The sequence below is a fragment of the Halichoerus grypus genome, chromosome 8 (assembly GCF_964656455.1).
Source record: "Halichoerus grypus chromosome 8, mHalGry1.hap1.1, whole genome shotgun sequence".
Lineage (NCBI taxonomy): Eukaryota > Metazoa > Chordata > Mammalia > Carnivora > Phocidae > Halichoerus > Halichoerus grypus.
Window position 1 is genome coordinate 101994559 of NC_135719.1, and position 23181 is coordinate 102017739.

Consider the following 23181-nt stretch of genomic DNA (forward strand, 5'->3'; position numbering starts at 1 on the left):
AATAAAATAACGGCTATGATCTTAGCACTCCTACTTATGATACTTTTCATTAAAATATGTAGATTTCAAAAGAAGATATCTAATTTCAAACTTCCACATGATTTGTATAAATACAATTTTGACTGTGTTTTGAGATCCATTTTTTGATCTCTCTGAGGATCAAATTTTGACCATGAGAGGTAAAGCTGTCATAACCAAACAAACCCTCAGTCTGTATTTATAGTCAGTCACCATCACATGAAATTCCTTGTGCATGGACTTGCAAACTTTCACTGCTTAGATTTAATTCAAGTAAAAGACGTATTTTTTTTTAAAGATTAGGAGAATAAATTATGAAAATATGGTCTATACCCATGCTAATTATGTTAATAAATGTCCTAAGAAATAAAAGTAAAATTTGATTGAACATCATACCTTTACTAATGACTTATGGCTTTCTTTTATAAGTATTCAGGAAAAGTAGAAGTATAATAATTCTGATTCACAATTAAGCAACATAAGGTCAGCAGCAAGGATGAAGAATCTAGGGTTAGATGTGTAAATGTAGGCCTCATTAGGTTTGAGTCCAGGAAATGGGTACTGTCTTAAAGAACTGCCCTGGGGAAAGAAAGCCTGAGATAAAAGATTACAAGTAGATAGTTTATTTTTGCAATTAATCCTGCGGAAACAGAGTAGAGAATTGTGAATAGCGTCATAGAGAAGGAGGAGAAATCATACAACAAGCTGTTGTTGTGCTAGTCTTTGCAGAAAGTGACTGTGGCTCCATTCTACTGGGGCCCTCTGAGGAACCATGTAGAATGTGTCACAGAATGGCCTGACCAAGCTGCCACATATCAATTGGACCCTACTCCCTACTGACAGAAGAGCCACTTTTCAAATAACAATTAGTACTCTGCTGTAGAAAGTTTAGTCTTGTTCCAGAATCTAAAGTTGTGTGCTGTGACCCTCTTCTTAGGACTTAAGGAATCCACACAGCATCCTCATCCAACACCAAGTCTGCTAGATTGTAGGATTGCGTGAGCAGCAAAGCAGTTTACACTAGATCCTGGACTTGCTGCAGAGCCCTCTCTTGTTCTGACACTGATAACTTTTAAAGTTATCCAATAAAGTGACTTGGAACAATGTTCCCAAATGTAATATATTCAGCCTCTAAAATCCAAAAAAGCCTCCACCATATGTTGGGCCTCTTTCTTACAGGAATGGCTGTGAGAAGCAATAACTTTTTTATAACCTTAAATGGAATGATCCTAGCATGCCTCATTGGACTCCAAAAATCTCTACCAACTTGACAGTTCAGTAAAATTTGGAATACTTTATTTCTCACCCTCAGGCACGTTTCTATCTTACTATGGCATCCAAAGTACTTGTTACTTCCTTTTCAGAAAGTCAAAATGACATGATGTAATCAATATAATGTTCTGTAGATGACTGAGACGATCAAGTTCCCTGTGCACTATTATGTTAGATTAGAGAGTGAGAGAGTTAATCTTGACCTGGGGCAGAGTAGTACATGTAAATTGCTGTCCATCCCATGTAAAAGCAAACTTTAAAATCTTCTTTTTTTTTTTTTTTTTAAAGATTTTATTTATTTATTTGAGAGAGAGAGAACGAGAGACAGAGAGCATGAGAGGGAGGAGGGTCAGAGGGAGAAGCAGACTCCCCGCCAAGCAGGGAGCCCGATGTGGGACTCGATCCCGGGACTCCAGGACCATGACCTGAGCCGAAGGCAGTCGCTTAACCAACTGAGCCACCCAGGCGCCCAAACTTTAAAATCTTCTTGATGAGAACAGAAAAGCATCCATTTGTCAGATGACGAGCTACATACCAGATAATTTTCTCCAATGAAGACACAGCAGCAGTGTTGATTTGATTGTTTACCATGGTCTTGCATCACCTGCCATAATCCACCTGGCTTTTTAGGTTTCTCACATGTGAAAGAAATTGGAATGTGATAGAGACTACCACTCCTTCCTTGTCAAAGCTTGCATGGTCATACCTAACCTCTGAAATTTCTTCTGGGATGCAGTACTACTTCTGATTTAATATTTTGGTTTGGGAGGGACAATTTTACAGGATTCCACTGAGTCCTTCCTACCATATTGACTCTGACTTACTCCACAGATCAGGTAACCAAGGTGGGGATCCTGCCCACTATTAAAGATGTCCCTCCCAATTATGCATTTGGGAGTCTGGAGAAATAACCATCAACCCACTTCTCTGGGCCAGGACTCCATTTATCATCTGGCTTCTTAAGCCTCCACTCCATGTTAGTATTACAGATCTGTTGATTTCAGTGCCGACTCAATCCCTGTTCTTTGAAAAGCCCTCAAAAAGTCTTGGTATTTTTCTTTCTTCAATGTAAATTACTATGACAAATGGCCACAAATCCCTTTGGGGAAAGATACTATTTTTAGTGTAAGATTGTAGTGATATTGGTAGACCTTTCCTCAAAGAAACCTAGCTTCCCTTCCAAACAATGAGTGTTGGCTCTGTGAATTAGCTTAGATTAGGAAACCAAATGAGTGATTGCGACTTTTTATTATAGTGGAAAATGTCAACCTCCCCCTTACCTCCTTTTTGTCTATTAATATGAGTCAAGTACCACTCTAGTCAGCTACCTCTGTTTAGCCCCTAAAGCCACCATAATCTGTCATCCATTACAAAGCCCTGTAGATAAAGGCAACCTGGTTGCTACTCCAACCTTGCTGTTCATTACACTATTTATATCTACACTGAGTCTGTTGGTGAAGTGTTACCACCCAACCTCTGCCATTTTAGAATCCTATCATCTTGCTGATTTTAGAGATCCTACTTCTATAGCAGCATCCCCTACTGGTCTCCCAAGGACAGTCACCCTTGAGCTTCTCAAAGATGCCAGTGCCCATCTGACCAGTGCATTTCTCATAGTAACAGGAGTATCCCTTGGGAACTCTCTAAAAACAAGTCTCATATAATAAATCTATGCTAACATTCCCATCTCCCCAAGCTTTCATTAAGTACATTAACATTTTTTGAGTAATTATCTGTAATGTATGATAAATGTTTCTTATATGCAGAAAGACTATCCATGGAATTAAACAAAAGATGAACTCTGAAATAATTGTAAACAGATTCAGATCTCGTAAGGAGCAAAAAAATGACTATTTGTAATGTAATCCTCATGTAATGAGGATTTTCATTGAATTTTTTCATTAAAATTTTTAAAAAATTCTTTGGTTAATGCTGATATACTGGGAATAAAAAAGTTTCAGCAGTTTTGGAAAGTGTTGAACCAAAAAAGACTTTCCACGTTTTGTATAAAAATCAATGGAAACGCTTTTTTGCAACGGGTTTGCCACCAGAACACAGGTGTCATGAAAACCACCGCTCAACCTAAACGAAAATGGGAAAGGAAAAGTCTCACATCAACATCGTCATCATTGGACACGTAGATTCGGGCAAGTCTACGACTACTGGTCATCTGATCTACAGATGTGGTGGGATCAACAAAAGAACTATCGAAAAATTTGAGAAGGAGGCTGCTGAGATAAGAAAGGGCTGAAAAGCTGAACATGAACGTGGTATCACCATTGATATCTCCCTGTGGAAATTCGAGACCAGCAAGTATTATGTGACCATCATTGATGCCCCAGGACACAGAGACTTTATCAAAAACATGATTACAGGCACATCTCAGGCTGACTGTGCTGTCTTGATTGTTGCTGCTGGTGTTGGTGAATTTGAAGCCAGTATCTCCAAGAATGAGCAGACCCGTGAGCATGCCCTTCTGGCTTACACACTGGGTGTAAAACAACTAATTGTTGGTGTTAACAAGATGGATTCCACTGAGCCAGAAGAGATACAAGGAAATTGTTAAGGAAGTCAGCACCTACATTAAGAAAATTGGCTACAACCCCAACACAGTAGCGTTTGTGCCAATTTCTGGTTGGAATGGTGACAACATGTTGGAGCCAAGTGCTAACATGCCTTGGTTCAAGGGATGGAAAGTCACCCATAAAAATGGGAATGCCAGTGGAACCACACTGCTTGAAGCCCTGTATTGCATTCTGCCACCAATTCGTCCAACTGTCAAGCCCTTGCGTCTGCCTCTCCAGGACGTCTACGAAATTGGTGGTATTGGCACTGTCCCTTGGGCCGAGTAGAGACTGGTGTTCTTAAACCTGGCATGGTGGTCACCTTTGCTCCAGTCAATGTTACATCTGAAGTAAGGTCTGTGGAAAAGCACCATGAAGCTTTGAGCAAGGCTCTTGCTGGGGACAATGTGGGCTTCAATGTCAAGAACATATCTGTCAAAGATGTTCATCGTGGCAATATGGCTGGTGATAGCAAAAATGACCCACCAATGGAAGCAGCTGGATTCATGGCTCAGGTGATTATCCTGAACCAGCCAGGCCAAGTCAGTGCAGGATATGCACCTGTGCTGGATTGTCATACAGCTCACGTTGCTTGCAAGTTTGCTGAGCTGAAGGAGAAAATAGTTCGTTATTCCGGAAAAAAAGCTGGAAGATGGTCCCAAGTTTTTGAAATCTGGTGATGCTGCCATTGTTGATATGGTTCCTGGCAAGCCTATGTGTGTTGAGAGCTTCTCTGACTATCCTCCTCTGGGCCATTTTGCTGTTCGTGACATGAGACAGACGGTTGCCATGGGTGTCATCAAAGCAGTGGGCAAGAAGGCAGCTGGAGCTGGCAAGGTCACCAAGGCTGCCCAGAAAGCTCAGAAGGCTAAACGAATATTATCCCCAATACCTGCCACCCCAGTCTTAATCAGTGGTGGAAGAACGGTCTCAGAACTCTTTGTGTCAATTGGCCACTTAAGTTTAATAGTAAAAGACTGGTTAATGATAACAATGCATCGTAAAACCTTCAGAAGGAAAGGAGAATGTTTTGTGGACCATTTGTTTTTTGTGTGTGTGTGTGGAAGTTTTAAGTTATTAGTTTTTAAAATCAGTACTTTTTCATGGAAACAACTTGACCAAAAATCTGTCACAGAATTTTGAGACCAACTAAAACAAAAGTTTAATGAGAAAAAAAGAAAAATCAATGGAAACAAAACTACTCGAAGGTATAACTTCAACCATCAGAAAGACTGTAAGCACTTCCTCCTAAATGAGCTGTGGTGAGTATATTTATTTACCCATGTAGCCATGAACTTAAAGAAGATGTAGATCTCCAGGAGAAAAGACTAGGTGTGTGTATAAGTCTGTGGGAGGACAGACTATGAAGGTAGTTATTGACATGAAATTTGTGATTAATATATTTTTGAATACAATAAATCCTAAAGCTTTTCCTATAACCTATCCAAAGAGTCATTGCAAAAATATTAGTTGTTTTAGTTGGAGAGTCTCTTACATGATGCAGCAGACAGATCTAGCCTAGATAGATTTATCATAGATGAAAAAAGTACACTGTATTGAATTCCATAAACCATGAGAAGGAAGAGATGTAATATTTGATGATCTCTGTTTAGATAACAGATTCCAATTCTGCCTGTTAATTGGACATAAATCCAAAAATCGAATACATTTATTTTTCATGTACATGCATTAATATTATTGTAAGAAATTTAACTGACTCAGAAAAAATATATGGAAATATGAACCAAGATGTACAAAATATTTGCAAAGGACAACACACAGATAGTAGTAATGGTTTCAAACTGAAAAACCTGTTATGAAGGTTTGCTAAGATTTTCATTATGGTAAGTTTATCACTTTAAAATCTACATATGAAATTAACAAGGATAAAAACATCAATAACTCAGCAACTGTCTTGACAGTTAAGAATACATTTGTATAGCAATCAAATGACTGATATGATCTCATTTTAAAATTGAGAAATAGTCTTACCCTAATTTTTTTTTAATTTAAAAAACAAACAATCTCTAAGGATGAGCTCTAATAAACTAGTAGACAATTTTAATGCTTCTTAGGGTAGTATTTTGGATATACATAATTTTTTCAAAGAATGATTTTCAAAAATATTTTAGTGATGAGAATATTCAAAAGAAATCTTACCCAAAAAGCCAGCATATAAAACACATAAATGTAGAGCTATTTTGGCTTGATGTACATTTTCGTATTTGTTTTGTTGTCTTTGAAAAGAGAAAGAAAGCCTCCCAAATATGCATACCCATGTTTGTTACTGAAACAAATTCAAAGACCTTTACATTATACTTATTACAATAGAACTGTCTTCCTGTTTGAGAAGTTTGAAATATTCAAAGTGTCCTACTGAGAAGTTCTTTGTAGAAGTTTTCCATACTTTCTACCACATGGTTTCATGGCAAGAAAAATGCAATGTAATTAAAATTTCAGCATTTATTTGGGTGGGAGGTGTGAAAAGCTCATTTTCAACGTCAAAGAAAAGAGAAAAATGCTTGAGGCCAATCAAGGAAATACTGAAAAACAACAACAAAGGAGTGACTTGCTTTCCTATATAGCAAAGCATAAAATAAAGCTATAGAAATTAAAATAGCATGGCACCATATAAGAAGGGATAACTAGAATGATAAACTAATGCAATTTTTGTTCATGATAAAGATAGAATTTTAAGAACTTTTAAAAATTCTTTAATGTTTAACATTAAACATTATATAATGTTAGAATGTTTTTAAAAGTTCTCATCACAAGATAAATTTTTTTTTTTTTTAAAGATTTTATTTATTTATTTGACAGAGAGAGACACAGTGAGAGAGGGAACACAAGCAAGGGGGAGTGGGAGAGGGAGAAGCAGGCTTCCCGCGGAGCAGAGAGCCCGATATGGGACTCGATCCCAGGACCCTGGGACCATGACCTGAGCCGAAGGCAGTTGCTTAACAACTGAGCCACCCAGGCGCCCCACAAGATAAATTTTTTATAACCACGTATGGGGACAGATGTTAATTAGACTTAACTGTGGTGATCATTTCTCAATGTTTACAAATACCAAATCTTTACATTATACACCTGAAACTAATATAATGTTCTATGTCAATTGTACCTCAATTTTTTTAAAAAAGAGAAAAAAATAGCATTTTAAAGATAGCATTTTTATTGTTAGAGTTATACTTAGAGTCTAAGTATAAATTACTTAGAAACAATAAAAATCCAGCATATGTTTTATTATGTAGGGTGGAATGTTAACTATCCTGTCTGGATTAGGGCAGAGGGAAGAAGAAAGAGAGAGAACACTAGACTAATATTCACACTATGGACAACAAGTTTCCTAATGATTAAATCATCAAGTATATAAGCAACTATATAAGCTGTTACTTAAAAAGAAAGCATACGATGTAAGATACACTGATATGAAAGAGATCTACTAAACTAGGGACAAAATTCGTAAACCAAAGTTGAAAAGATTAAAATGATTCATCTTTTAAAAAACAAAAATCTCTGGGTAAAAGTAACATAAACAATATTAAAAGACAAATATTGTCTGGTAGATAAAATTTGCAACATATTTTGCAGACACTGAATTTATTTTTATAGTACATAAAAAGTCCCCGCAGGTCCACAAGAAGACAAGCAGCTAACCAATAAGAGAAGTAGATAAAAATAATCAATAGATGAAGAAGATGAACAAATGATTGATACATGTGTGGGAATATGTTCAAATTGACTAGTAATTAAGAAAATGAAAATTTAAACTTCACTGGAATGTAATTCCCCTCTCACATCAAATTGGCAAAAATATTAAAGATTCACTTATACTAAGGAAGCAAGTAAAAGTCACTTTCAACTTTGGCTAAATTCCGTTTTGAAGAAGGAAACTATCCTACAATGATGCTGGCATACATGTAATAAAGATGTGCATAAACACATACACATTCCAGAAGTGTTCACTAAATTATTATTTGTAATAGTAAAAATCCATAAGTAATTCAATTTTGAACAAAATAGCAGCAATTACATATATCTAGTGCATGCATACAGAGTACAATTCAGCCTTTGTGAGGATAATGCTCTAAGTCAGTGCTTCTCAAATTTTAGTGTACATCAGAACTACCCAGAGGGCTTGTGACAACACAGATTGCTGGTCCTAACACAGGAGCTTCTGACATGATGGGCACAAGAACTTTCATTTCTAACCAGTTCTCTCCAGGGATCACCCATTGAGAACCACTAGGCTGGATCTATACTTGCTGATTTGGACACATGGCCAAGTGAAAAATTCTAGTCACAGAATAATATTTTTCATTATCTAATTTAAAAATGAAAATAAAACATTAACATATATAATCATATTTATGGAAATGCACTAAACAAGGACTGCAAGATAATACATACAACTATTTAATGTTAACTTCTGGGAGGTGGGTGGGAGAGTGATGGGGAATATTCAAGTTAAATACTTCATTGTTTAAGTCATTTACAAGAGAACTATATTCACAATTCATTTGGTATTAATGTGATAATATTGAAAGAGTAGAGAGGAAGGAAAGAAGGAAGAAAAGAAGGGAGAAAGGGAGGGAGGGAGGGAAAAAGAAAACAAGGAAGAGAAAGAGAGTGGGTAGCTGAATCCTGAAATTGTGGGTATCTAGAGGTAATATTAGGTTGGTAGGTTTACCAACAAATCTTTACCTCCCTTCTTTCTTATCTCTCCATCTATCTTTATTATAAACTCTCATTAAATGAAGTGGTTTGAACATAGTTCTAGTCCTTGCAAGCTAAAAAAAAAAAAAGGTAATTAGCAGAGATGTAAAGGCTCTGCAGAGTATTAAAACACAGAAATATTGAAATTTATTTAAATGCATCTAATTTAAAGTAGACTGTAAGCTAAGAACCATTTTTTTCAATCTACTTATTTTGATACTTACATATTCAATTCTAGACATTAGAGTCTAAGTATAAATTGCTTAGAAACAATAAAAATCAAGCATATGTTTTATTACGTGTCTATATAATGCTTATTACATGCCAAGTACATATACATGTATATGTATATATACATAATACATATACCTATATATTTACAATCTACATTTAACTCTCGAAAGGAGTCTATGATCTAGGCATGATGGTTACCATCATCCCTTTTATATAGATAAGAAACCTGAGGCAGACAGAGCCGAGAGGTTGAGGAACTTTCCCAAGGTCACACCAGCAGGCCCCGTGGATCCAGGGTTACATCCAGGCAGTCTGGTTCCAGGGCCATGCTACGAACCACGGCATTGTACCTTCCTCTCCTTCATTTATTTCCCTTGGATACAGTAGTACCCTCAGGCCATTACATATTGCCAGATGATATATTTTTGAAGAAAATTTCTTAAAATCTAGAAAAAAATGCTGCCTTTGAATACTTCTAGAAATGGAGACTTTATGATTCTCGTTGCCACAAGAATAGGCAACAGAGAAGTCTCCTGAAGAGTGCAGTGAGGAGCTTCTCTCTCCCACAGCATTCCCAACTATTATCATATTCACGTTAGACAAAGTGGCAAGAAAGACATTCCAGCTTCATGATACCAGCCAAGAAAACCCACCCTCAGGACCAGCTGCCACCAGCATGCCCTTTAGTGTTTGGCCGGGATGCCAGAGCACAGCTGTTCTGTCAGCTTTCCTTATACAGTTTATTGACAAAGAAGAGGCCCAGTTAATTTTTCAAACAGGCAATAGAAACTGAAACTGACTCACCTGCAAATACCTGAATTAACTTCTAGGAATGAAGAAATAACACTACTGAAATAAATTTTTCTTAGGGTCAGAACACATTGAAATTGTTCCAGCAATGGAATTGCTTAGAAAAAATAAAATAAGGTAATAATCTACTCCTTGTTCCAGAACTTATTTTGGATTGGCCAGACATCAGAGATTACACTCCAGATTGTGAATCGTTACAGAGAAAAATGTATGGAGAAAATAAGAAATTCCTAGCATTAAGGGAAGATAATTTTATTCATTAATTTTCAGTTAAAAGCAAATGTTATAATTTGCAATTTAAGCCACTGTGAATTTTAATTTTTAATATTTTTTAATAATAACTATTTTAATAACTATTTTTTCTAGATTACTTTTTACTAACAGTGTAGCATTAAGTTTTATTAAACATATTTTACCATTTTAGTTCTAGTCATGGTCTTATCTATCAATCTCTTGCTACATTCTGTGAAGTTCATATGCTTATTTTTATTTGTCGCTCGAGTCAAAATGGTAAGGTTGAACATCTTTTAGTAGTAAGAGTTAAGGATGGTAGGAGCAAAAGACAAGATTAAAATGATGAGTTCATAAAATCTCCACATTGCTCTTTACTTTCTTCTATGCAGTGGTGTTAGCTGGATTTTTTTTTTTTTCTTCCTGCAACACTAATACTTAAAATATGTAACTTTGCTACCAAATGAGACCTCTTTTCCATCGTAGTGTTTGTGTTGATTACCGGTGTATATTTTGAACTAGACAGGTTAAATATATGACAGTAAGAATTGGCAATTAATGACTAAGACATCCTGAATATTCTGTATTATATTGGAATTGAATTTTTACATCATAAATACACACTATATTACCTTCTGCCTAACCCTTTCTTTCACTCCTACAAACTTTTTCTCTGCTCGTTATTTATAATTTTAGTGCCCTTTGAAAAGTCTCAATTTCTGTTCCTGCTATTAAAGTAGCTTGTGAAAGCTGTAGCAGATGACTCTGAAAGTGAATGCATACACCTGCAAACATTTGTTTTTAAAGTTTTCTATGAATATAATGACTAGGAGGAAGGAAAGTACATGTGACCTCGTGCACCATATTCTTCAGAACAAATGCTTCTTCGGCTGCAATTATGTCATCATGAAATCATGCTCCACATTCTAAAATAAACTCATTGCCATATGAATTGTTATCTGACTGAGATATTTTTGTAGTTGTCTTTTAACAGCTTCGTTAGAAGTGTCTTCCAAATTTCTCACAATACCAAAACAAAAATTTCTTTCTTCATCTTATCCAAGTGAGTATGACAAGCATGAATGTTCAGCAATCACCACCCTTATCCTGCATTGCACACACACAATTACTTGAATTTCTCACACACAAACACACACACACACACGATTTTTTAGCTAAATCTTCTAAAATATACATTTTTGACTTCCAAGAAAGATCAAAGAGAGTTTTCCTCAATGTCACAGTTCGGGACTCACCTGTGGACGTGGATGTCCTGTGACCAGACAGGTCAGTTCTAGTGTTTCTCCTTCCCGTATAGTATAGACCCTTTCTGAGTAGCGCTCCTCTTCAATGTTACAGGCCAAGCCTGAATGCACAATACGAACCGTTGGGGGAGCTGTCAAGTCAGGAAGAAGAGAGACAAGATACATAAAAAAATAAGTCAACTGTCCTCCCATGAATCATCCTGGTTGTAAGAGCAATTCTTATTAGACTTTACCACAGTTAGATCCATCAGGCTTAACGTTTGAGCAACCCCAAGGGATTAAAGGTATTGCTGGACAGAAAGCTTCAAACTTATCTAACAGTCACCAAGACACTCTGAAAATGGCAAAGGGAAACAGGATGGTGGGAGAACAATGGTGACATAGGAAATCATCATTACAAGACTATATGATAAAATCTGAATGCTAAAAAGTGAGAGGTCCCTTTCTTTCGGAAACCCAAAATTTAATATAGTAAAGGATGCTGTTCAAATTCCAGGTAGTGCAAACTCAAAAGACCATTAGGGAAAAAAAAATTGTATGAAATACATTGGCATTTTTCTGTTAATAAGCCTTGTGGTGCAAATAGGGAGCTAACTCAAATAGGAATGAGAAGATTTGGTTATGAGGAACTGAAACCAACTTGGTTTTCAACATTTATAGATTCCTGTGTTGATATGAGCAAAAGATGATCACTGAATTAAGCTACTGAAGAAGGCAAGAAATCATTAATGCCCAAGTATAACTTATGGGAAAATTCCTTCTGGAAAAATGTGTGTTCTGAAAGTAACACAAAAGAAAGTTTCCAATATCTAATACTTCGTTTTATATAACCAAATGTATAGAACACTCACAGTATTTAACAACTGAAAAGAACATATTTTATTAACCTCAAGTTCAAGCAGAAACTGAAGGATAGAAAAGCCTATTTATGGATAATAAAACAACTGGGTATTTCAAGATTTTTCTGGATATCCAAGCAGATCCTGTTCAACATTCAAATTCAAGATTCCATTCTTCAATACACCGCATCAAATGAAAAGCAAAAATTTCCAAAAGAAGGATAAGAAGAGGAGGATTTAGTAGTTCTTACATTCACTACGCACAAAAAGCTCCCCAGAAACTTTCTTAAAATACAGATTTCAGAGGTATAGCCAGAAATCTGTTATGTATGCAGAAAAACCTAGGAATCTGCATTTTTGCCGAACCCCCAAATGATGACAATGCTAGTGCTACTTAGACCAGATTACTAGGAATAATTTTCTAAAACTTACAGGTGTTTGTTGACTAAAGGAAAATACTCCAAGGGATAAAATATCCTTTTCCTTTTAATATTTTCAAGTAAATAACTTCATGCTGTGCATTATTTCACTGGTTTGGAAAATAAAGTGATGCTCAAACAAATCAAATGTTTTGTTTGGTCTATAAAACCAATTTATCAAAAAAATTATTTTACCATGTCTTTGGACACTGTCTAGACACTATAATAATTTGTTTAGTTTTATGACATTAGAAATTTTTATCTGCAGTGTTCTTCTGGGTGTTCTGATATATTTCACACAATGTTTCCTACAAATCATTTCCTACAGTGATCAGATTTAAACTTCAATTTAGATAAGTAATACTAGAGAGCTACTTATTTTTAAACATCTGTCATATAAACTATACATATTATAGAGGTTAACAAACTGATGACGATAAATAAAAATTTGCAAAATATAAATAGAAAATATAGATTCATTACTTTGAAATTTATTTCTATGCCAAATTTAGCTTAATAAGTGATAGCACACGTTTACTAATACATCTAATTATAGAGTAACATGACATTTTTCCAGATTAATTTACATGTTATTTTTGTTTTAATTTCAAATCAATGAATAGCATTGTTATTTTTAAGCTATATCTTTCCAAAGCATCATTATGCAAATAAGTAGCTTTATTTAAAACATTTAAATTATACAGGAAGCACATTGTGTTCATTTACAAGGGTTAATTTTCTGCTATTTTCTTCTATATTTTAACACATTCTTGGAAAAGGTAATTGCCTATATATTGTAATCATTATGAACCTACCATCTCTCTTATGGGAGGGTGGAATATTCTGCCAAATTTTAGGAGTGGAAGGTGTATTTTTCCTAATATGCATTAAAATATATGCTGAGTACTTTTGCTGGTCAACGATAAGGTGAATATTTTGGAAGCTTCCAAGAACTCTTTTGGTCTGCAGAAAGCTCAACTGAAAAGGTCTTAGCTCATCCAGGTCATCGCTCTTATTTCCAAATTGAGGACATCAAGTGACCTGCTCACAGGCCTGTAGGTAGTTGTGGCCTAAATGAGAGCAGAACCAGCGGTCCTTTGTTCTTTTCTCTACTTCATGCTATTAAAACTATGTCTGACATAGTTAAATTAGGGTTCTAAGTAACTCCTAAACTAGATGTACCCTAGACTAGGGGAATAAAAAAAGACTGAGAAACTGTTCATGAAGTCGTTAGAGCACCATAAGTAGGTGAGCAATATAAATAGTATAATTGCTGCAAAAAATGAAATGTAACATTCTTTCAATTCACCATCCTGCCTCCAGTCTCTGCCAAACCCAGGAAATCTCACAACTGTCAAAATAATATTTTGTAATTCCTATTTTCATCATGTCCTTTTCCTGCCTAAGGATTCATGATGTCTCTCTACGACACTTCACAGAGTTTAATGTCTCTAGGTGCTCTGTAAATGTCCTCATACTGACTATACAACCCGAAATCGTACTTTTCTGTAACATCAGCCCAACATCAGTGGGAAGGTAAAGAGCACTGAGATTTTAAGACTTTGATCTCATACACGGACTTTCAAGCATATATTTATTCAGCAACTGCTATACATCTCATACGAGAACGTTTGCTCACAATATTCTCCCATCTAGAATTTCCAGACTGATATTTAGATCAATGTTCCTGACAACTTCTTAGATTATTTAGCAATGATTCTCTTTTCTTGTCTTCAGGAGATAGGCACTGCCCAGTGATTCTCCTTTTTCTTAACACATTAACTTTATATTAAGCACATCATTGCCAGGATGGAGCATCATTTTAGGCATCTGTTCCATACCACATGATTCAGAGCACAGAGTAGGTTTATATTTAATAATTTATTTTAACTTAATAATTAATCTATAATTTATGTTTTAGCAAATATCACTATAATGACACCAACATCCTGTTTTAGCAAAAATATCAACTATTATGGCACTGAATTTACTTACTGTAAATATAAATGCAATTTGCAGTACTATAACTGAAGCAAGTCATCTTTTATCCTCTGCCTTGTTGAAAAAAGCCTCAATTCATCATCCTGAAATTGGACTAAGGGTTATGATCCCCTTTGCCCTGTAGAGTCAGCAATGAATTAAAATGTTAAAATATTGCATGAGACTCATATTCATCCAAATTTGTTTGAAGTAAACCAAATCCCATTACATAAAATCTTTCCTAACACTAATCACATCAACTCCCTTAATTTGAGTAAATTGGCTTTGGGTTCAAAAGGTCAGCCTAAAAGGGCAAAAGAGAGACATTCTTTTATCTTGTTAGAGTATACTTTTGAAAGTTAAACCAAATTCTCTCTGTATTCTGTTGGAGAAAGAACGCAAATAAATTATTCTCCAATGGCAACAACCAGGAGCATTTGTAGGCTTTCATTCTCATATACAGACGTTCAAGCATGTATTTACTGAACAACGGCTTTAGATCAGGCATGAGGCTATGTTCTGGGGATATAAAACTTAATACTATGAGCTGTAACTTTTAGCAGCTTACAGCCTATTGGATCTGTCCAATTTAGAAGGAAGGAAGTTAGGAAGGAAGGTAGGAAGGAAGGAAGGAAGGGAGGGAGGAAGGGAGGGAGGAATGGGGAGAAGGAAGGGAGGAAGGGGGGAAGGAAGGAAGGAAGGAAGGAAGGGAGGGAGTAAGGAAGGGAGGGAGGGAAGAGGGAAGGGAGGGAGGGAAGGAGGGCGGAGGGAAGGAAGGAAGAGAGGGAGGGAGGAAGGAGGGAAGGGAGGGGGAGGGAAGGAAAGGAGGGAGGGAGAGAGGAGGGAAGGAAGGAAGGAAGGGAGGGAGGAGGGAAGGAAGGAAATAAGGAAAGAACAATTACAGTTGAACAGGATACATACTCTAACAGAAGAAAGTGAAGAGTAGTATAAGAGGACAAAGCAGAAGATGCCTCAATCTGCCTGGAGGGTTCCAACATGTTTCACAGGGTCAGTGACACGTAACCTAGGTCTGGAAAGATGCATGTGGAGGGAACAAAGGGGAAGGACATTCCAGAGAGAGGAAGCAGTGTGTTCAAAGGCATGTCTGTAAGAGACTGCCGGCCGTGTTAGGGAAGTAACTACATTAAAATGTGGTCCATGTCGTTTGTAACTTACTCTGAATTTTGACACTGGTGCCACTCTCTCAAGGTGCCATTATGTGTCCAGACACAGCAGAGACATTGTATGGTTCTGGGAATGGAAATGAGGACAGAGACCTACTTTAGAGGTTTTGCTAGACAGGAGTTGAAGATTAACTGAGTGTGGGATGAAGGAGGAGGAGTTAAGATGACACTGAAGTTTACACCTTGGTTAACTAGGTAAAAGATGAGTTTTTATTTTATTTTTTTTAAGATTTTATTTATTTGACAGAGAGAGATAGCGAGAGCAGGAACACAAGCAGGGGGAGTGGGGGAGGGAGAAGCAGGCTTCCCACGGAGCAGGGAACCCCATGCGGGGCTCGATCCCAGGACCCTGGGATCATGACCTGAGCCAAAGGAAGACACTTAACGACTGAGCCACCCAGGTGCCCCAAAGATGATTTTTTTAAAAGATTTATTTATTTGTTTGAGAGAGAGAGAGCAGGGGAGAGGAGCAGAGGGAGAGGGAGAAAGAGTCAAAAGCAGACTCTGCACTGAGCCCTTGGAGCCCGAGGAGGGGCTCAATCTCACAACTCTGAGATCAGGACTCTGAGATCACGACCTGAGCTGAAACCAAAAGTGAGATGCTTAAGTGATTGAGCCACCCTAGTGCCCTAAAACATCATGTTTTTAATAGAAAATGCTCTCTTGAGCAACTGGCTGGCTCAGTTGGTAGAGCATGCAACTCTTGATCTCAGGGCCATGAGTTTGAGCCCCCTGTTGGGCCCAGACCCTATTTAAAAAAAAAAAAAAAAAAAAGAAAGAAAGATAATGCTCTCTTGATCACTATGGACTCCACATTATTCATGCGTGGGAAAGATTTGAGATGAGGAGTTCTGAGCCAAAATCATGGAGGGCTTTGTTAGAGTAAGGACTTAGCTGCAAAGCGTTTTTGAACGAGACACCTTTCTCCAATAGCAGTCCGGTACCAGGCACTGTTTCTGAAGGACACATTGTTTTTAGCCAGTAAATAGGTTTGGTATTAGGAGTTTTCTCGCATCTAAGAACCCCAAGTAAGAGCTCTGTACTTTGGTAAATCCCTCAAATCCCTGATGCAAATACTCTCTGAGAATTCAAGTTGCCAATATAATCTTGACACTCTTCAACACGAGTCAAGAACACAGCTTATTCTTGATGTAGATCACAGATCTCCTGGGATAGGCAGTGTGGAGAGAGGGATGCTCAGTGGCCCCCCCTTAGAAGCCTTGGGGAAGACATCAGTGAGCCACCCTGCACCAGCATCCCTCACACACTCTGTCAAGAGACAGAGGCCCAGAGACACAGAGACAGGCAGAGAGAGAGAATGTCTCACACCTTACTGCTCTCATGCATCAAAGATAATACAGTTGACACTTAACACCATTCTTAGCAAGCATTCCGTTTTGCTTTTAAAGCAAACATAACAATAATCAAATTTCTTTCCATTTTTCTATTGATTTAAGTGATTACATGCTTTCATAAAACACTTCTTAGTCTTCTTTTTTTTTTTTTTTTAAAGATTTTATTTATTTATTTGAGACAGAATGAGAGAGAGAGAGAGCACATGAGAGGGGGGAGGGTCAGAGGGAGAAGCAGGCTCCCTGCCGAGCAGGGAGCCCGATGCGGGACTCGATCCAGGGACTCCAGGATCATGACCTGAGCCGAAGGCAGTCGCTTAACCAACTGAGCCACCCAGGCGCCTAACACTTCTTAGTCTTCTACATCTTACATTTAGCTAATTGAAATTGCCAATAATTGGCCTCTTCTGCTTATTTCACAGTCTCCAATATAGCACATGTGAGTAGTAATTCTAAAAATTAAAAAAAATGGTGTCTTCCTTTCTTATTTTCTGTCTTTCCTACCCAAGTTACTAGTTTAAGATAGTAGGTGAGTCTTCTCCTCCTTCCTTTTGTCACGATGATCTCCCAATTCAACTTTGAAATTAAGTATTGTGTCTATAGGCATAGTCCATAATTATCCCTCTTGTTGTTTACAACCCGTTGCCTAATATTTTTCTCCATAGGCTCACTATATTACATATTCTGATATCACAGACACAAATAGGGAAGAAGAGAATAGGAAGATCCGGGGGAGGAGATGAAGATCTCAGTTTCAGATGCTGATGGTGAGCTGACCAACAGCTGAAAAGTCATTGCTGGACACAAAAATTTAGAGCGTCTAAATAGTTGTGGTTGACACAAGAATAGGTGCAATCTCTAAAAGAGAGAATGTAGAGTGAGAAATTAGGAGGATAACAATAAAAAACATGAGTAGTATGAATTCTTAATACAGAGAGGCCAAGGAAAAAGACTTAATATGTTTTTAAAGTCAGAGAAATAGAAGGAAAACAAAAAAATGTGGTGCTTTAAAAGTTACATAAAGAGATGCTGAAGCATGGGGAACTGTCCAAAACTGTCACTTGCAAGAGTTGTAAATTAGGAGGATCACAGACAAAAGGTCATTGCTTATGACAGCTAGGATGGCATTGGTGAATTTTGAGTGAGATATGGTGGTAGAGTAGTGGGGTCAAAAGATGAATGAGATAAGGTTTGATTGAGAAGGAGAGAAGTCTTAGTAGGCCAAACTGAGCTTAGGGCAAAAAGTAAAACTGCGGTTGAGGTTTACCCATGTTGTAAAAAGGAATGGTAAGTATAAAATGGAATACTTTAACAATATTATACCACCATTTCAGGATTGCAAAGACTAATTATTTACATTATAAGAAACAAACCATAATGTTTGTATTTCCAATATAACTGATTTTTTTGCAATACCATACTATTTTCTACTATCATTCATCATTTTTTTTTTCATCAAACCTTTCAGTCAAGAGCCTTTATTAACATGCAAGTATCATTTGCCCCAAGATATACAGTTTTTCCTAAACTTTGTTCTATTTCAATATTTTAAACTTAAGGTTACTTCTGGATCTAACACATAGAGTAACCTACTAAAACTGGTCAAAGTTGAACTTTATTCTAGTTGTCACTTTGACCTTTAAGATCATCATTTAGGTTTTAGATACTATTTGTCAGCAAGTAGCAGAATATAATTGTTGTACTTGATAATCTTCTATACTAAAATATGTACCAGTATGTCTTGAGAAGTTACTAAAATATATGCAATTAACATATTTAATTGTTTTCAGTAAGCTGGAAAGTACAATGCTAGGTCTTCTTTGAGGAAAAATTACTTTTATAGATCTTGGTTGCTCATCATTCTTTTAAAATTAACTTCCCTAAAATCCCATCTTTTTTTTTCTTCCTTTTTTACTTTGTTTACTCTTTTCTTAAAAAAGATTTTATTTATTTATTTGACAGAGAGCACAAACAGGGGGAGTGGAAGGCAGAGGGAGAAGTAGACTCCCCACTGAGCAGGGAGCCTGATACGGGGCTTGATCCCAGGCTCCTGGGATCATGACCTGAGCCGAAGGCAGACGCTTAACTGACTGAGCCACCCAGGCACCCCTCTTGTTTACTCTTTTACAAGTTTAACTTTGCCAATTTTTGTACCACATATACAGAAATCTCTCAAAACTACCTACTCTCTTCTGTAAAAATGCAATCAAGGTTAATCCCCACAGCACATAATATGCTTACATGAACCCACATTTTAAAAATGGAGATAAAACAACAGCATTTATTCTCCCAACAAGACCTCCTCTCATCTTTCCTTGGCAGTTTAGTGATTAGAAATAATGGGACACCTTCTAAGCCATCCTTCTGCACCTGCTTTGCTGTCCTCAGACCACAAAGGCCTGGCTTCTGCCTATTGCTTGTATCTGTAAAAGAATAAGGCAGGAAAACAGAGGGTGGTAAGCTACTAATTTTTTGTCATTATTTTGATTTTCTACTTCTCCTTCAGTCTTAGTTTATCTGCCTTTGCTCCCATGAAACTATGAGGATCTTATGAAATTATACCTTACTGTACATTTCAAAACAATACAGATTTATTACATCTCACTAATATACTTCCCAAACTCATGAATATAAACACATATCCAAACATGTACATAAACAGAATGTTCAATTTGTATGTCTATTCTAATAATTTCCTCAAAAAATAGTTAAAATCCTTCTGTCGTCATTTAAGTAATCCCAAATTTAGCAATACTCTGATACAAAAACAACATACAGATTATTTTAAATCAGCTTTGAGCTCAATCAATCAATCAATCAATAAATGTTTAGCTTATTTGAGTTGTCTGATTCATTGGTTACTTTTAATTAGCTACTATTTCCGCATCAATGTGAACTTATTTTCCCTACACCTTTCCCCTCAACCCTTATATTTGGTCAACACAATATTCCCATCCAGTAGAGAGAAATACTTTTTCATCTTTAATTCAATGAGCTATAAAATAAAAGTACTAATCAAACTCAACACCCAAAGAACAAATGATCCAATCAAGAAATGGGCAGAAGACATGAACAGACATTTTTCCAGAGAAGACATCCAAATGGCCAGCAGACACATGAAAAAGTGCTCAACATCGCTCGGCATCAGGGAAATCCAAATCAAAACCTCAGTGAGATACCACCTCACACCAGTCAGAATGGCTAAAATTAACAAGTCAGGAAATGACAGATGTTGGCGGGGATGCGGAGAAAGGGGAACCCTCCTACAATGTTGGTGGGAATGCAAGCTGGTGCAGCCACTCTGGAAAACAGTATGGAGGTTCCTCAAAAGGTTGAAAATAGAGCTACCCTACGACCTAGCAATTGCACTACTGGGTATTTACCCCAAAGATACAAATGTAGGGATCCGAAGGGGTACGTGCACCCCGATGTTTATAGCAGCAATGTCCACAATAGCCAAACTGTGGAAAGAGCCAAGATGTCCATCAACAGATGAATGGATAAAGAAGATGTGGTATATATATACAATGGAATATTATGCAGCCATCAAAAGGAATGAGATCTTGCCATTTGCAACGACGTGGATGGAACTGGAGGGTATTATGCTGAGCGAAATAAGTCAATCAGAGAAAGACATGTATCATATGATCTCACTGATATGAGGGATTGTTAATCTCAGGAAACAAACTGAGGGTTGGGGGGTGGGAGGGATGGGGTGGCTGGGTGATAGACACTGGGGAGAGTTTGTGCTATGGTGAGTGCTGTGAATTGTGTAAGACTGTTGAATCACAGACCTGTACCTCTGAAACAAATAATACATTATATGTTAAAAAAAAAAAAAAGAAGATAGTAGGAAGGGAAAAATGAAGGGGGGAATTCGGAGGGGGGGGTGAACCATGAGTGACTATGGTCTCTGAGAAACAAACTGAGGGTTCTAGAGGGGAGAGGGGTGGGGGGATGTGTTAGCCTGGTGATGGGTATTAAAGAGGGCACATAATGAATGGAGCACTGGGTGTTATATGCAAATAATGAATCATGGAACACTACATCAAAAACTAATGATGTAATGTATGGTGATTACATAATAAAATAAAAAATAAAATGTTTATCTTATATTTGTAGAAATTCCTTTTATTAGACAAAAAAAAATAAAAGTACTAAGATCCTATTGATTATTCTGGATTTAATCAAAAGAAGGTCATATCTAGGGGCGCCTGGGTGGCTCAGTTGGTTGAGCGGCTGACTTCAGGTCAGGCCATGGTCTCAGGGTTCTGGAATCAGCCTCACATCAGGCCCCATGCTCAGTGGGGAGTCTGCTGGATATTCTCTTTTACCCTCTCCCTCTGCCCCTCCCCCCGCTCATGTGTGCACGCACTCTCTCTTTCTCAAATAAATAAATAACATCTTTAAAAAGATCATATCTACCTCATGTGACTTTGGTGATGGACTTTTAATATGAAAGGTTTTGAACATTTTGCATATTATGTATCTTCAGTACATGTTGAGCAGCACTGTTATAAATTAATTGAACTTCCCTGAAAGACTCTCCAGAGCCCAAGGTAAGGTAAAAAAAATTAAACCTTGAAGCCTTTAGTTTTAGAAAGAAGCTATTAATGTTTTCTAAATAATAGATGTTGATATGATTTTTTAGATTAATGTTAGCCAAGAATTTAAAGCAGAGTTTAAATTAAAATTTTAAACTTAACTGTTTATATGCAATAGATACTATTTAAGACAGAAGAAAGTTTGTCATCAAAAGAAAATAACCTTCAATAACAATGTAATTATGTGCATGAAATTTCTCTGATGAACATTGATGCAAACCTCCTCAACAAAATATTAACAAACCAAATCCAACGATATATTAAAAAAAAAAAAATTCAACATGATCAAGTGGGATTTATTCCAGGGATGCAAGCATGGTTCAATATTCACAAATCAATCAGTGTGATCTATCACATCAACAAGAGAAAGGATAAACAAAGGATTATCTCAATATATGCAAAAAAAGGTTTTGACAAAGTACAATATCCATTCATGATAAAGTCCCTCAACAAAGTATGTTTAGCGGGAACACACCTCAACATAATAAAGGCTATCTATGAAAAACCATAGCTAAAATCAGTGAAAAACTCAGAGCTTTTCTTCTAAGATCAGCAACAAGACAAGGATGTTCACTCTCACCACTTTTATTCAAAATAGTACTGGAAGTCCTAGCCACAGCAAATGGACAAGGAAAAAAAAGACATCTATATTAGTAAGGAAGAAGTAAAACTTTCACTATTTGCAGAGGACATGATACTCTATAGAAAACCCTAAAGACTACACCAAAAAACTACTAGAACTGATAAATGAATTCAGTAAAGTTGCAGAATATAAAATTAATATATAGAAATCTGTTGCATTTCTATTCATTAATAATGAAGTAGCAGAAAGAGAAATTAACAAAACAATCCCATTTACAAATATACCAAAAATAATAAAATAACTAGGAATAAACTTAACCAAGGAGGTGAAAGACCTATATTCTGAACATTTTAAAACACTGATGAAAGAAATTGAAGATGACACAAACAAATGGAAAGATATTCTATGTTCATGGATTGGAAAAGCCTATATTGATAAGCTATCCACACTACCCAAAGTAATCTACAGATTTAATGCAATCCCTATAAATACCAACAAAAATTTTCATAGAACTAAAACAAATACTACTAAAATTAAACCACAAAAGACTCTGCATAGCCAAAGTAATCTTGTGAAAGAATAATAAAGTTAGGGGTGCCTGGGTGGGTCAGTTGGTTAAGTGTCCAACTCTTGATTTCAGCTCAGGTCATGATCATAGGGTTGTGGGATCAAGCCTCGTGTCCAGCTCTGTGCTGAGCGGGAGTCTACCTGAGATTCACTCTCTCCTTCTCCCTCTGTCCCTTACCCCCCACCTCTAAAAATCAATCAATCAATCAATCAATCTTTTAAAAAAAAGAAAAAAAGAAGAAAGTTGGAGTTATCACAATTTCAGATTTCAAGGATATACTTCAAAGTTAATCTAAATAGTATCTTAGCACAAAAATAATCACATAGATAAATGGAACAGAACAAAGAGCACAGAAATGAACTCATGTCTATATGGTTAATTAATCTATGACAAAGGAGGCAAGAATATATAATGGGGAAAAGACAGTCTCTTCAACAAATTGTACTGGGAAAACTGGGCAGCTACATGTAAAAGAATGAAACAGGGCCACTTTTTTACACCAAATACAAAAAGACAATAGACACATGAAAAGATGCTCA

The 23181-nt window shown here is 36.6% G+C and overlaps 1 protein-coding gene and 1 pseudogene across 3 annotated transcripts in view; one reads left to right on the forward strand and one right to left on the reverse strand.

Annotated features, from left to right (window-relative positions):
* MDGA2 (MAM domain containing glycosylphosphatidylinositol anchor 2) overlaps positions 1 to 23181 on the reverse strand; it is a 797037-nt gene that overhangs the window by 442583 nt on the left and 331273 nt on the right. For 2 of the 3 annotated variants that reach the window (XM_078053641.1, XM_078053640.1), the window contains exon 2: positions 11105 to 11244. In XM_078053641.1, coding sequence (XP_077909767.1) covers positions 11105 to 11244 — 140 coding nt within the window. Of the gene's footprint in view, positions 1 to 11104; positions 11245 to 23181 lie in introns of those variants that run through there. The other variant, XM_078053642.1, reaches the window with a different exon arrangement.
* Positions 3378 to 5027, forward strand: LOC118522208 (elongation factor 1-alpha 1 pseudogene; annotated as a pseudogene).